At 60.7% G+C, this 14,254-nt stretch overlaps 2 protein-coding genes across 2 annotated transcripts in view; one reads left to right on the forward strand and one right to left on the reverse strand.

The window, feature by feature from the left end:
- Positions 1-244: 244 nt before the first annotated feature.
- Positions 245-9,849, reverse strand: RBM17 (RNA binding motif protein 17). Its single transcript, XM_055147541.1, has 12 exons — positions 9,734-9,849; positions 9,506-9,643; positions 9,081-9,197; positions 6,908-7,074; positions 6,718-6,815; positions 6,386-6,442; positions 4,950-5,091; positions 3,742-3,923; positions 2,304-2,377; positions 1,494-1,592; positions 853-925; positions 245-772 (listed from the first exon to the last, which is right to left on the reverse strand). Exons 2-12 carry the CDS (start codon positions 9,626-9,628, stop codon positions 669-671), a joined length of 1,236 nt encoding a protein of 411 aa, XP_055003516.1. The 5' UTR covers positions 9,629-9,643; positions 9,734-9,849; the 3' UTR covers positions 245-668.
- Positions 9,757-14,254, forward strand: part of IL2RA (interleukin 2 receptor subunit alpha) — a 34,823-nt gene continuing 30,325 nt past the window's right edge. Inside the window, exon 1 of the mRNA XM_055117887.1 lies at positions 9,757-10,078. Within this exon, the coding sequence (XP_054973862.1) occupies positions 9,757-10,078 (322 nt within the window). The remainder of the gene's footprint in view (positions 10,079-14,254) is intronic.

Below are 14,254 nucleotides of genomic sequence, written 5' to 3' on the forward strand. Positions count from 1 at the left end.
GGAATGCGTGTACGGGACCCAAACGCCCCTAACCCAGGAGACGATGGTCGTTCTAACCTACCCCGAAGGCTGAAAGCAAAGGCCAGTCCAGGGCTTCACGCCTCTGCCCCTGCACCCATCACAGCCCCAAGCTTTGGACTAGCTGGGCTGAAGCGGGCTTGAGCCTCGTCAACCTCAGTGCAGGGCAGAAGCGGCTTCCTCTGACCGAGGAGGCCTCTGTTCGAGAAAGCAGACATTTCTGGCAGACCGCCAAGACGATACTTTATTACGTGGTTGGTGAAGCTGCCGTCCAACACCCAGGAGGTATGAAAGGGAGCCAAAACAAGAAGAGCAAAGGGTAACCGAACACAGTCCAGGTGGCAGTTGTCTGACATTCGGGTGCAAGAAACGCTGGTTCATCAAAGCACTTGAGAATAACCACAAAGTCCAAGCAAAACACGTGACCAGCTCAGGAGCAGTGAAGCAGAGAACCAGAGGCACACAGAATTTTTTTCAAAGGATTTTTATACTATATTAAAAAACCATAAAATAAAAAAGGGATCAATCAACATATATCCTAGAAGTCTTTCTCGTCTGCCCGGCAGCCCAGTGGGCGGCTCGTGCCTCTCCTCCGTGCGCTCCGAGGCTCAGTTTGGGGTTGGCAGGGATGCCTTGTGCCCGGTCTACAATCACACTTGCTCTGCCAAATCCAGGACCCTGAATTTATCCAAATTGTAGAAGCATGCTTTGACCACCCGTCCGCCGAAGTACCTCCCGTTCAGGTCGACCACCGCTGAAAGGCAAGAGAAAACCGAGGTCAGGGGCAGCCTCGGGCAGCGCCTGCAGCCGCTCATCACGCCCGCTCCCACTCACCTTTGATGGCCGACTCCACCCGCTCGAACTCCAAGAATATCCGGACCGCTTCATCGTCAGGGGCGCCGGGGATCTGGGAAGAGACAGCCGTGAAAGCCACAGCAGCCATCACCCCCTGGAAGCTCCTCCTTGTCGGGTCTTGACCCCATTATCACCACCCCGGAGAAGGATAGGGGCTGATGTCCGGCCGGGCACAGCGGGGCCTCTACAGCCGACACGCGACACATGTGACCACACAGAACTGTGCCAAGCAGTAGCGACATGTCACCGAGCACAGGGGACACAGCCGAGGGTGGGACAGGCTGGGCGCTGGCGGCTGCGACTCCCCAGACGCCCAGCCCGTCTCGAAGGCTTTCCTACGGCTGATTCAGCCTTTCCTCACTGCCTCACAGCAACACTGCCAAGTCCCTATTTTAACACAAGCTTATTCTGCCACTGGCCCAAACGACCATCCGGGGAATGGGGGAGGCCCTGGGCAGACTCGGGCACCATGTCCGAGTGACCCATGCTGCTGCGGAGGCCCCCCACTGTGTTTAAACGGTGATTCTGAGTGAGCACAGTGGCCAGGCCACGCCAGGAGACGCCAGGTGCTCTGCCAGAACTTGGCTTCCGTGTAAACCCAGAGATAAAAGCCCTCTTACTTCAAATATCACACATTTCCCAACTTTGCCGTATTTTTCACATTCTTCCTTGGTTTCAACTTCCAAGTCTTCATCTACCTCTCCTGCACCAACCATGTTCTAAAAACAAAAACAAATTAATTCAAGGAACAGACACAATTTGCAAATGCATAATCAAAATACATAGCTCGCTTTCACGATGGCAAACGTTCTCAAACCCAAATGACACAATGAAAAATTTCTAGCTTGTTTTTGGGCCACATATGTTGATGCTAAGGGTTGATCCCTGGCTCTGCACTCAGGGGACCATATGGGGTGCCAGGAATCGAACCCAGGTCAGCCTCATGCAAGGAAAACGCCCTACCATTGTACTAGGCCAGCCCAATGAAAATGTTTAACCCCATAGCAACCCCCAAAGTTGGCATTTCTTTACAAAATAAAGCAAAAATATAGAAACTTTCATTGCCAATAGCCAAAATAATTCAGAAAACAGAGAACAAAGTTGGAAGGGGCCAGAAGGAGGGCTCCAAGGGCTGAGCACAGCTGGTCTGGGAATCAGTTCTGGAAGCTCTAAGGAGACCCAGGAGTAGCTCCTGAGCACCTCAGATGTGGCCCACAGGGTGGCTCCGCCACTAAGGAAGAGACCCCCACCTTGACTTCATGCCGCGGAGCTGCTGCCGGGGGTGGGTGGGGGCCCCTGGATGAAATTTGGGTGAAGAGGGTAGTGTAGTGTCCGCACCGGACCCCCCAAACCTGATGCTGCAACCCAATGTCACCTCAGGAGAATCCGTACAGTGGGGAAAGCAGACGGGCCTTCCCCCTGCCTCTTACCCTGAGCAGAACCACTTTGGTGGGGCACTTAAGGATTTCTGTCAGTGGGTTTGAGTCTGACTTCTTGGAAGCATCTGCAGAAAAAAAGTCAGCATCTGAGTGCCTGGAGCAGCACCGAGTGACAAACAGGCTCACGCCCCCTGGGTGTCACTGAGTCACAGGCACCATCAGGCGGGCTCACACACCCCAGGTGTCAGAGTCAGTAAGAATCAGACAGACTCACACCAGTCGCATGCTCGCACACATGGCGACAGCTCTCCCCGCCACGGGGACTCCTGGACTTCCAGGACCTGCCACGCTGCAGACTCCGAGACTGGAAGTCCTGTCCTGTCCTGGGCTGGCCCGTGTCCTTGCACCAAACCCCTCTGCTTCCCGGTGCTCATCTTTGCGTCCCCGTCTCTGGAGAATCCCACATTCCACTCTGAATTAGTTTCCTTTCTCAATAAAACTGATCTTTTTGGGGCTGGAGTGATAGCACAGCGAGTAGGGCGTTTGCCTTGCACGCAGCCGACCCAGGTTCAAATCCCAGCATCCCATATGGTCCCCTGAGCACAGCCAGGGGTAATTCCTGAGTGCAGAGCCAGGTGTGACCCAAAAAGCAAAAAAAAAAAAAAACCTGATCTTTTTTTTTTTTTGGCTTTTTGGGTTACACCTGGCCATGCTCAGGGCTGACTCCTGGCTCTGCACTCAGGAATCACTCCTGGTGGCACTTGGGGGACCATATGGAATGCTGGGAATCGAACCCGAGTCAGCCGCGTGCAAGGCAAACGCCCTACCCGCTGTGCTAACACTCCAGCCCCTGATCTATCTTTTTTAAGAAAAAGCTACGTCACACTTACGGGGGAAAGGTATTATTTGACCAGTCACTAAAATAAAACACGCCCGAGGCTAAACTGTCAGACCACGAGAGCCGGGCGCGGGCAGCAGTCTCTAGCCCTGCAGGGCAGACGGGTGGCTCATCTCGGATGCCGAGTGAAGGCCAGACAGAACACCAGAGTCCTGGGTCACAGGACACGTGCGAGTCCTTACGCTCGGATCACCAAGAATTTCCAGGACAGTTCACCGGGGAGCAGCACTGTTTCCCTGATTTTTTTTTTGCCAATATTGTCTTTTCTCTAGCTTACCGTATTCGAAAACATAGTGGCAATACAGGAACACAGAAATTTAGTCTCCTCTCCTACTGGGAAGTCTGTCACCAGCAAGCGAGAGTTAGGGGTAGGGGAGCATGCCTGACCCCCGAAGTGTGCAAGTACTGACTGCACCTGTGTCCCGGGTCCCCTGCACGCAGTGAGGCAGCTGCGCCTAAGCAGAAACAAGCCCTGTCCGGGAGGGAAGCAGCCGCGTGGCTTGGTCCACTCCTCTTGAACCCGTTTCTGGAAGGCACCACACTGCCTCCAGCCACACCCCCCCTCCGGAACACCTACAGACCAGTCGTCACCTGGAAAGCCCGGCCGTGGGGGCGAGCCTCCTTTCTCCGTGGCGTCCCCCACGATGATCTTGCCTCCTCGCTTACTCGTCTTCTCCACCGACAGCGCCGTGCTCAGGCCCTGCTCGTGCTTGCCGAGCCCCTGGCCCTCCCGGAAGCCGTACTTCTGCATGATTTTGTGTGCGACCGTGCCACTGTGAGAGCAAGGGAGGGTCCCCCTTGGTCACCGGCCCAGGCTGTGTCCCACCCATGGAGAAAAACAGCCTGGCTGGGAGTTGTAGGAAGCTCCTCGCCTCCCCTGTTTTCCATTGGTTTCCGTCTGCTGAAGATTCAGAAACCTGCAACCACTGCCCAACCCCCAGCGACAGGCCTCGAGGCCGCCTAGAATCCGGGAGTGAGAGCATCAGCTGGAGGTCAGCCCCCAATGGTCTCCAGAGAGGGGACAGTCCTCAGGCTCCCACAACGTGGCATGTGATTAAAGAACTGTGGGGACGGGGATGGGCTAGCCAGGGCTAGCGCAGGTGCCCCGGGCCTGGTGCCCAGCTAAAGGCATCATGGAACTAACCTCCTCCCAACCACCCTGAAGGCCCAGGAACCCAGGGTCCAACCACAGCTCCGGATGCTCTCTTAGAGCAGACTCAGCAGAGAGTCAGTCTTATCCCCGGCAGGAGAAACCGTGACGACGCAGGCAGCTTCCCGCCTGAAGGTCCACGGCTGCCCTGTGGGCACTGGCCAGGGGCCACGCCACCCGCGCCACCCGCGCCTGGCCCAGGCCCGGACGCTTCCCTGCAGCTCTGGAATGAAGCGCCAGCTGCGGCCCTCGGAGCCGGCCCGGGGGCAGAGGGGTGCGGGGCCCATGCCCGCCTTCCGCCGACGAGGCCCACAGTCCTGGCAGGCGCAGGGCCTGGCACACAGGCTCCCTCGTGCCACCAGGAAGTTGGGGATGCCCCAACACTCACAACTGCAACCTGGAAGGCGCCTTAGCGGACGTCGGAGATAAAAGCTCCCACCCCCAGCGGAGAGCGGCGCCGCCGGAGGCAGGTGCTGCCTGGTGCCCGGCATGGAGCCCGAGTGCCCTCACGCTGGGCACCGGGCTGCCTCAGGACCACCTGGCTCCAGAAACTCGCGCTCCAAGGCTTCGGGGTGAAGGGAACCAGCAGCATCTCGCGGGCGCCCTGCCCTCCTCCCGATGGAGCGGCAAGGAGCTGGGGCAGACTCACCCCATGTTGGCAAGGAAGGAGTTCCCGGGCCCGGGAGGGGACCTGGGCCGGTCCTGCTCCTCGTACACGGGCGGAGGGATGGCGGCTTTGGAGGACTGTGAACGTGGCCGCGACTCCTCCTCGTAGGGGAAGTCTCGGGGCACTGTGGGGAGAGCCAAGGCGTTAGCAAGAGGCCGCACGGGAGCCTGAGCCCTCCTACCCGGACCCGCTCTCAGCAGAGTTCAGGTGACAGTCCTGATTCTTCCCGAGAAGAGCCACGTCCGGGGCCTGGAGACACAGGACAGTGCGCAGGGCTCTGGCCTTGCACGCGACCAGCCCATAGTGTCCCCCAAGTACCACTAGGGCTAATTCCTGAGTGCAGAGGCAGGAGCACCCTCTGAGAACTGCTGTGGAACGCCCCCCCCAAAAAAAAACCAAAAAAAAACAGAAAAAGAATTAGCTGAGTCCGTTTGTAGCCCCTACACATTTTCTTTCCCTTGTGTCTTTGGTTTTGAGCCTCTCCTGGGGGCCCCCAGGGGGACCGTATGGGGTGCCAGGCTGACGCCCTCCCCGAGGTGCTGCTTTTGGGGCACACTCGACCCCCTTCTCCATGAACAAACCGCAGAGGGGTCACGAGCTCTGCAGGGTCCACCTCCTCCTGCCTCTCGCTCATCCAGGGCCTCCCCAGGGAGGCGGCCTGCCTGCTGCCCTCCAGTGACCAGTCCTGGGGTGCAGGGTTCCCAGGGATGGGCGCCCCTCCCTCCTGCAGGGCCTGCCTGCTGCCCTCCAGTGACCAGTCCTGGGGAGCAGGGTTCCCGGGGACGGGCACCCCTCCCTCCTGCAGGGCCTGCCTGCTGCCCTCCAGTGACCAGTCCTGGGGAGCAGGGTTCCCGGGGACAGGGGCCCCTCCCTCCTGCAGGGCCGGCCTGCTTCTCGGGGTTGCTCCTGGCTCAGTGCTGCAGAGAAGCACACGGTGCCCCCCAGTCAGGCACAGGACCCTGCCACACACGGACCAACCAGGCAGGGATGCCAGGCCCGGGGCTGCCCCACCAGAGGGATGCACAGACGAGCTTCTCTGAACTAGCACCGGCTGCCAAGAGCCGGGCGAGTGTGGCCGGCCGAGGGAGGAGCGTAAAGGACACGGCAGAGGGCGGGGTCACTCCTGACCGCTGCAGACCCTCCAGGCCACCAGGGAGCACAGCAGTGGGGGTGGGCGCTGTGGCCAAGCCCAAGGAAGCCCACTGCCCCGTGCACGGCTGCAACTGCAAAGCTATTCGGTGCTTCTTTCCTGCTTCCTCTGGACCAACCCGGGGCCTCCCTCCCACCTCCCCCCCATGGAGAGCAGGCTCGGCCCTGAATTCTCTCCAGCCCGAGATCCACTCGCTTTAGCCCCAAATACAAATAAAACACCACGCCACGGCCCGAGAACCTGGCGCGGCCTGGCGCAGGGTACGTACACTCTTTGTCCTTCTCCACCAGCGATGTGGGGGGCGCAATGGCGGCTCCGCCCAGGCCTGCGGGAACAAAGCACTGGTCAGAGACACCTGCCCCTCCCCAAGGGCAGCGAGGGAAGGCTCCTGACTCCCCTCCTGAGCACCCAGAACACAGCCACCGGGGCGGGGAGGGGGCAAGTGGCCAAGCCCAGACCGACAAATGCTGTTTGCACCTGCAGCAGGCACCGAGAGCCCCGCGAGCGAGCAGACGGCAGGCTCCGCAAAGGAGCCCAGGGTGGCTGGGGCCCCGCGGGGCCCGGGGCAGCAGCCGGGCCCACACCCCGCCCGGCCCTTACTTCTTTTCCTCCTCTCTCGCTCGTAGTCCTCATCTTCATCTGAATCCGGGTCTGGTCTTCGGGAGAAGCCACTGGACTCGTGTCTGTCTTTGCGCCGTCTGCGTGGGAGGTGAGCAGAGCCTGTCACAGACAACAGGGCAGAGGGGACAGGCCGGGTTCCCGCGCGAGGCCCAGCCCAAACCTGCCGTACTTCTCCCTCTCCTCTATCTCCTTCTGTCGCTCCAGCTCCCGCTGCCGCTGCCGCTCTTCCCGCTGGCGCTTCACCACCTTCTCGTAGTCGTTAGGAAACATGGGGTCGTACTCGTCAGCCAGAGGAATCAGAACTTCCCCTGCGGAGAACCCACTGGGAACCGGGTCCTGAGGGAGGGGAAGACACCGAGTGACTCCCACGGCAGACTCGAGGCTGCCCCAGGCGCTGAGGGCGGCAGGACACGAGCCCCCCATCCACCTCGATGCCCAGGAGCGGCCTGACACCCAGACACAGCCAAACGCCAGCATCAGCACCTCACTGCTCAGTGCCATGGGGTTCCCCGACGCCAAGGCAGTTTCCTGGAATTCAACCGTGTGAAATAAACACAAAATGCTTTTCTTACAACTACATCTCTGTAAAAACTTAGAAGATGGGGCCGGGGCGATAGCAAGGTAGGCAGGGCCTTGCCTTGCCTACGACTGATCCCTGGCATCCCAACTGGTGCCCCCAGTATCACCAGGGGGATCCCCAAGAGTGCAGAGCTGGAGGTAATCCCTGAGCACTGCTGAGTGTGGCCCCAAAGAGCCAAAAAAATAAATTAAATAAACACTTAAGAGCAAGCAAGGGCTTGAGCAATAGCATAGCGGGTAAGGCTACCACACGGCCTACCCGGGTTCAATTCCCAGCATCCCATATGGTCCCCTGAGCACCGCCAGGAGTCATTCCTGAGTGCATGAGCCAGGAGTAACCCCTGTACAATGCCAGGTGTGACCCAAAAAGCAAAAAAAAAAAAGCAAGCAAGCCCACAAATAACACAATCATTCTCACAGTCACTGAACAGAACCACCCGATTCTGAAACTTGAGAAAAGGCTCCTCCTGCTTCCAGAAGGCTCTAGAATCATCTCCCTGTCCAGGTGGCCCAGGTGAGGTATATTCACAGCTTCGTTAATCAGAAGACCCAGGCAGTAACTTGAGCAGGGCGTCCCTGGAGGGGACATGGTCAGACTGAGAGGGACAGGCCCAGGGCAGCCTCCAGCGGAATGTGGCTGGCAAGTGGCTGAGCCAAGAGGACACCGTGGACCCCAACCCTCCTGCCCACTCAGCCCCTCCCCTCCACCGTGCTACAGGCCTGAGGATCAGCGCATCTCTGAGAGCCCCCAGGGCCGTCCTGGGTGACAGGAGCGTGTGGAGCCTCAGGGGGCTGCCATGTGACAGAGACTTGGGGGCCTCCAGACTGAGGAACACACCCCAGTTCCAGGAGCTCTGCGCCCAGGGCCCGGCCAGTGTGGACAGGGGGCCTGCAGGGTCCCAGTGGTTTCTTTCCAGCCACAGCCCGTCCTTGACTTTTCTTCCTTTTTTTTTTTTGTGGGGGCTGGGGGAATGACATGCTCTCCTCGGGGGTCACTCCTGGGAGGGCTGGGGACCACACCGGGTGCCAGGGATCCAGGTGGGTCGGCGGCAGGCAAGGCAAACACCCTCCCCGCTGTGCGTCTCTCCAGCTCCCCTAAGCCCTCTGTTGGTTCTGTGGCCACACCTGGCGATGCTCAGGGATCACTCCCAGTAGTGCTCATGGGACCATATGGGGTGACAGGGATCAACCGGGCCAGCCCCATGTAAGGCAAACACCCTCGCCACTGCCCTATGGCTCCGGCCGGGGCTATCTGCCCATTTTTTCACCGCGGCCCTGACCTATCCTTTCCTTGGCCACCGGAGAGCCGACCTGTCTGCCTACCTCAAGCCTCTGAGGCCACGGGGACCAAGCGGGCTATGTGTCTGGTTTTGGGGCCACTCCCACACGTGCTCAGGACCTACTCTTGGCTCACAGAGCAAGGGCCTCCCACTGCACCGTCTCTCCAGTCCCGATACAACTTCTTCCAGCCCTTTCTCTATCTTCCTCCAAACTGGAACAGGAAGCTCAGAGATCCTTTGTCCACCCAAACCAAGGATGCCTTGGACTTTCCTCCATCAACTTCTTGGCTCATCCCGGGTCACCCCAGCGACGGTCAGGGGCAGTTCCCGGCTCACCACGGGCTTCAGCCCCTCGCGCTCCCTGACCCATGATGTTGCTTTTAAACTCGACAAAAGTGAATGTCTGGAAATGCCCAAGGAGACGAGCTGGGTGCTGGGTGCTGGGTGCCGGGCAGGAAGGGGGCGCGGGGGGAAGGGGCTCACCTTGAGGCCGGCCGCCACGTGTGGCGGGGTGTCCACGATCTGCCGCTCATCCGAGGAGCCGCCTCGCTTGAGGTCGATGACCGGGGCGAGGACAGTGCTCTGCTTTGTCCTCTGGCTCTGGAACCAGCGGGAACAAGGGCTCTGAGGCTCCGGTGGCCTGCGTGGCCCCCAGGCGCCAAGCCCACCGGACCCCCAGCCCTCGCCAGGACCCCCCGGGCGCCACCCGGAGGTGAGCCCCTCCGAGCCCTGCCTCTGCCGGGGGGCGGTGGTCAGCCACCCGCGCCCGGGGTCCTGCAGGTCCAGGCTCGCTCGGACCCAGCCACGAGCCTCCCCCCAGCAAAGCGAACGAGGATGCCGAGGGCCTAGCCCGGGGCCACCCCGCCCGCCCGCAGAGCCCGGCGCCCGCCCGGAGGCGGCGGCCTCACCTTGGCCTGCGTCAGCGCCGCCTTCTTCACCTGCAGCTGCGACTGCAGCAGCTTGAAGTTCTTGGACCAGCCCTCGGTCTTGGAGTCGCTCGTCTCCACGCCCAGGTCGTCGTACAGGGACATGGTTTCCGCGGGACGCTGCGGGCGGGCGGGCGCGGTCAGCGGGCCCCCCCGCCCCTCCCGGCCCGGCCGCCCCCGCGCCCCCGCGCCCCCGCTCGCCGCACTCACCCGGCGCGCCCGGCCGCTCTCCCATGGGCCGCGGACAGCGCGGGCCGCGCTCGGGCCGGACGCGACGGCGCCGGCGCCAACCCCTGCGCGAGTGCGCGCCGCGGGGTCAAGGGGCGCGTGCGGCCGGAAGAGCGGCGCCGCGCGCCGACGCCGAGGGCCGCGGGCTGCAGCGCCCCCCGCGGCGGGAGGTCCGCACCGCGCCGCGGGCCCAGGACTGCGGCTGGCTGCAGCGCCCCCCGCGGCGGGAGGCCCGCACTGCGCCGCGGGCTGCGGGACGCAGCGCCCCCTGCGGCGGGAAGCCCGCAGCGCGGGCAGGTGGCCTCGTGGCTTCCAGCCGGTCCCCGGGTGAGCGAGTCCCGCTCTCCTGGCCAGGCCTGCGGGGTCTTTCAGAGACACCAACTTCTGTGCAGTGGGAGCTTTGAAAAGAGGAGACAGGGCCAGAACAAATAGTACAGCGGGGAGGGCGTTTGTCTTGCATTGGGCCGCCCAGGTTCAGTCCCCCGCACCCCAGAGGGTCCCTCCAAGCACCGCCTGGAGTAATTTCTGAGCGCTGTGCCAGGAATGATCCCTGAGCACAGAGCCGGGAGTCAGCCCTGAGCACAGAGCCGGGAGTCAGCCCTGAGCATGCTAGGTGAGGCCCAAGATCACTGTATCGCTGTATCACTGTCATCCCATTGTTCATCGATTTACTTGAGCGGGCGCCAATAACGTCTCCATTCGTCCCAGCCCTGAGATGTTAGCAGCCTCTCCTTACTCGTCTCTCCCAACGATTGGAGGCTCTTTCAGGGTCAGGGGAATGAGACCTGTTATTGTTGCTGTATTTGGCGTATCGAATACACAGGGGAGCTTGCCAGGCTCTTCCGTGCAGGCGGGATACTCTCGCTAGCTTGCCGGGCTCTCCAAGAGAGCCTTTATGATGTTGTGTCCAGGAATATGTTCACGCATGCGTGAGTCTCGGCCCGAGCGTGTGGAAAGGGGCCTGGGGCATGGCGGTGGTTGGGCGGTTTTCCTCCAAGGAAACTTTTTGAACACCCTCATCCTGCGCTAGTTTTCTTCACTACCCAAGATATCATCGAGTGAGTCATTTTGTTTACCATCTGTCTCTGCCGCTCCCAAATCCGTCCCATGAGGACAGGAGTGTTGTTCTGTTCACCATCATACAGCCAGGAGCCCTGCATACACAGCAGGCACCTGGCGAGCCCTGAATCTACACTCATCTGACCCACGCTGGCCTCTGGCAAGATGTGAGTTGGGGAAATGTGCAAAGGGTGAGTAAGAGGAAGCTAGCAGATTCAGACAAAAATCTTGGCCTAAGTGAGGCCCAAGACACAAAAGAGAAAGAAAGGAAGAAAGAAAGAAAGAAAGAAAGAAAGAAAGAAAGAAAGAAAGAAAGAAAGAAAGAAAGAAAGAAAGAAAGAAAGAAAGAAAGAAGGAAGGAAGGAAGGAAGGAAGGAAGGAAGGAAGGAAGGAAAACAATAACCAGGTCAGACCTTAAGAAGTCGATGAATTGGGGCTGGAGCGATAGCACAGTGGGTAGGGCGTTTGCCTTGCATGAGACCGACTCGGTTCAATTCCCAGCATCCCATATGGTCCCCTGAGCACCACCAGGGGTAATTCCTGGGTGCAGAGCCAGGAGTAACCCCTGAGCATCACCAGGTGTGACCCCAAAAAAGCAAAAAAATAAAAAACTAAAAGAAGTGGATGAATCAGTCAGCAGAGGCCAGCCTGGCTCAGGTGGCATCGCCACCTCTGGCCTGTGGTCCGGTTCCTCACCTGGGTCCCTCGGAACCGGCGCTCTGCCTCACTCCTCTGTGAGGGCCGGCTAGAAAGGTGTTTCTGAAGGCGCTGCCCAGCCATGAGATACACCTGGGTGACGTTCCAGTTCCAGGTTCACATCAGTGTCCCCGGGGGCCTGGTGGGCCCCGTGCCCATGAGCAGCCGCCGGAGTCTGAGTGGCTCACGGGCACGGAAACCAGACGGCACGCTGCACTCGAGACGCCCAGCCTCCGCTTCCTGTGACTCCTTCCCCGTCGCTGAAACGTGGGAGCCAAGGCCACAGCCTGCACAGCCGCGGGCAGGGCCGCTGGGGCCCGCTGGCCACTGTCTGCAGGCTGCCATCTCAAGGGTGCTGCCGTGTCTGTCGCCCCCTTCCCTGCCGAGTCAGGGGCCCGCTGGGGCCCACTGGCCACTGTCTGCTGCCATCTCAAGGGTGCTGCCGTGGCTGTCGCCCCCTTCCCTGCCGAGTCAGGGGCCCACTGGGGCCCACTGACCACTGTCTGCTACCATCTCAAGGGTGCGGCCGTGGCCATCGCCCCCTTCACTGCCGAGTCAGGGCCGCTGGGGCCCACTGGCCACTGTTTGCAGACTGCCATCTCAAGGGTGCGGCCGTGGCCGTCGCCCCCTTCCCTGCTGAGTCAGGGGCCCGCTGGGGCCCGCTGGCCACTGTCTGCTGCCATCTCGAGGGTGCGGCCGTGGCCATCGCCCCCTTCCCTGCGAGTCACCTCAGGATGCCGCAGCTGCAGAGTCTGGCGAGGAGATCGAGCACTCGCTTGGCCCCGACCCAGCTCCAGACGCGCTTCTGTCCAGGTTGAGGAAGCCGCCTCGGCCCCGGAGGTGCAGCTTTGGGGTCCGGCCAACTGAGCCGTGTTTCCAGGGCGACGACCCGCACCCCACGCAGAGCCAGATTCATGCCCGCTCTGTCACACGCCACACAGAGCTGCATGGAGCAGCACCCGCCAGGGACACGCTGCCATCTGCCAGGCAGAGGAGCAGGAACCCGCAAGGCAGCCACAGTGCCGTGAGCGGGCAGGAGGCCGGAGAACATTCTGGAACCCAGGATCCAGGGGCGTCTGCACCCAGGGAAAATAATGGAGGCGGTTTGGGAGAGGAGCCAAGGGCCGTGCCTGTGTGAGGCCCTGAGTTTGATTCCTGGCCTGAAAAGAGACAAAATCTTGTGTATAGACGTACCAGAAAGGAATTCTAGCAGAGCCAAGTGACAACAAGCCTGCCTTCTACTCCCTGCCTGTTCCCTGGCAGCCTCAGGGACGCTGTCCCGGTGTACCAAGGGGTGGTGCTCCCGGGGGTGGGGCAGGGTGCGTCCCAAGCTCTCCTCCGAATTGTGAACAAGGCCCTGGTGCACCCACGTTCCAGAGCGTCATTTGGCAGGAGCAAAGTGCCCACCACAGAGGCAGGCTGGGCGAAGGGGCAGGGGAGGAAACTGGGGACAGTGGGTGGGAAGTGGACACTGGTGGAGGGTGGGTGTTGTGTCATTGTATGACTGAAACCCAATCACGAACAACTTTGTTAACTGTGTGTCTCATAATGATTCAGCAAAAAAAAAAAAAAAAAAAATTTAAATCCCTTCTTAAGCAACAAATGGATTCCCCTGAGGAAATGTGGAACTGAGATAGAGGGCGGGGGGGGGGGCTCCCAGACAGGGTACAGATGGCCTTGAGGGAAGCGGGGACTCTCCGTCTGTCCCCCAACACCTGCCTGCTGCACCCACCTGCAGGAACACAAAGCCCCAAAGGAGCAGAGCTGAGCGGGTCTCCCGCCGGTCCGAGGGGCCTCCCTCTCCCCGCCCCCCACCTCTTCCCCTTCCTTGCAGGCACGGGTGCCTGTATCCCACACACCAAGGCACGGTGAGCTCGTCTCTGCCCCGCTGTGATACCCCTCACCCCCAAAACCCAGGCGCCTCACGTCTTTCCGGCCTGAGCGGGCCGAGCACCCCAGGGGCAGGTGGGGACAGCACCGTGTGCTTCCTCTCTCTGCTCCGAGTCCTGAGCGGCTGGAGATGAAGGACGGCACTGGGACTGAGGCAGGTCCAGGCCGCTTGCCATGGGGACAGTCGAGTGGCTGGGACAGACTCTGGCTGGTGCCCGCTGAGGGCAGAGACCCAGGCACACCCTGACTGTGAACCCCGCTGGGCGCAGAAACACAGGCCACTCACAGCCCTCCGGCCCCGTGGCCACCTCCCCGTCCGGCCGACTCGGGACAGCCCAAGAGGAGGGAGCCGTGCTGGCCACTCAGCTCAGCGTTTCTGTTACCAAGGAACGAATCACGGACACTAACAGGCAGTGACGGCTGAGGCTCCGGCACCTGCCTAATGAACGAAAGATCTTTGCTCTTCTGCCCTTAAGCACCAACTCTGCTTCCTTTTTTCTGAACAGAATTCAATTCCTTTCCTAGTCCCACACCACTTGGTGCTGGCTCTTCCGCGCAACTGGCCCTTTCTTTCTAAATTCCAGTGGGTCTATTTCATCCCAGAGTTCGCAGAGTCACCAAAAACCCTATGAAAATAAATAGGGTGGCTACTCTCCCGAGATTCCCTGTCCCGCTACCATCACTCAGGGGTGGGTCCACGTCCCCTTGCCCCCCTACAGTCGGAATGACGTGGCACACAGATGCCAATCAACATTTCCACCACCGATCCCCGGGTGTGGCTCCCTTCCCACTCCCCTGCTCGCATGCAGACCCTCGCCGCCCCGCTGCCCGAAGGCCTTGAGGGAAGGTCCCGTCTTC

Source organism: Sorex araneus, chromosome 9, assembly GCF_027595985.1.
Source record: "Sorex araneus isolate mSorAra2 chromosome 9, mSorAra2.pri, whole genome shotgun sequence".
In the NCBI taxonomy this organism is placed as follows: Eukaryota; Metazoa; Chordata; class Mammalia; order Eulipotyphla; family Soricidae; genus Sorex; species Sorex araneus.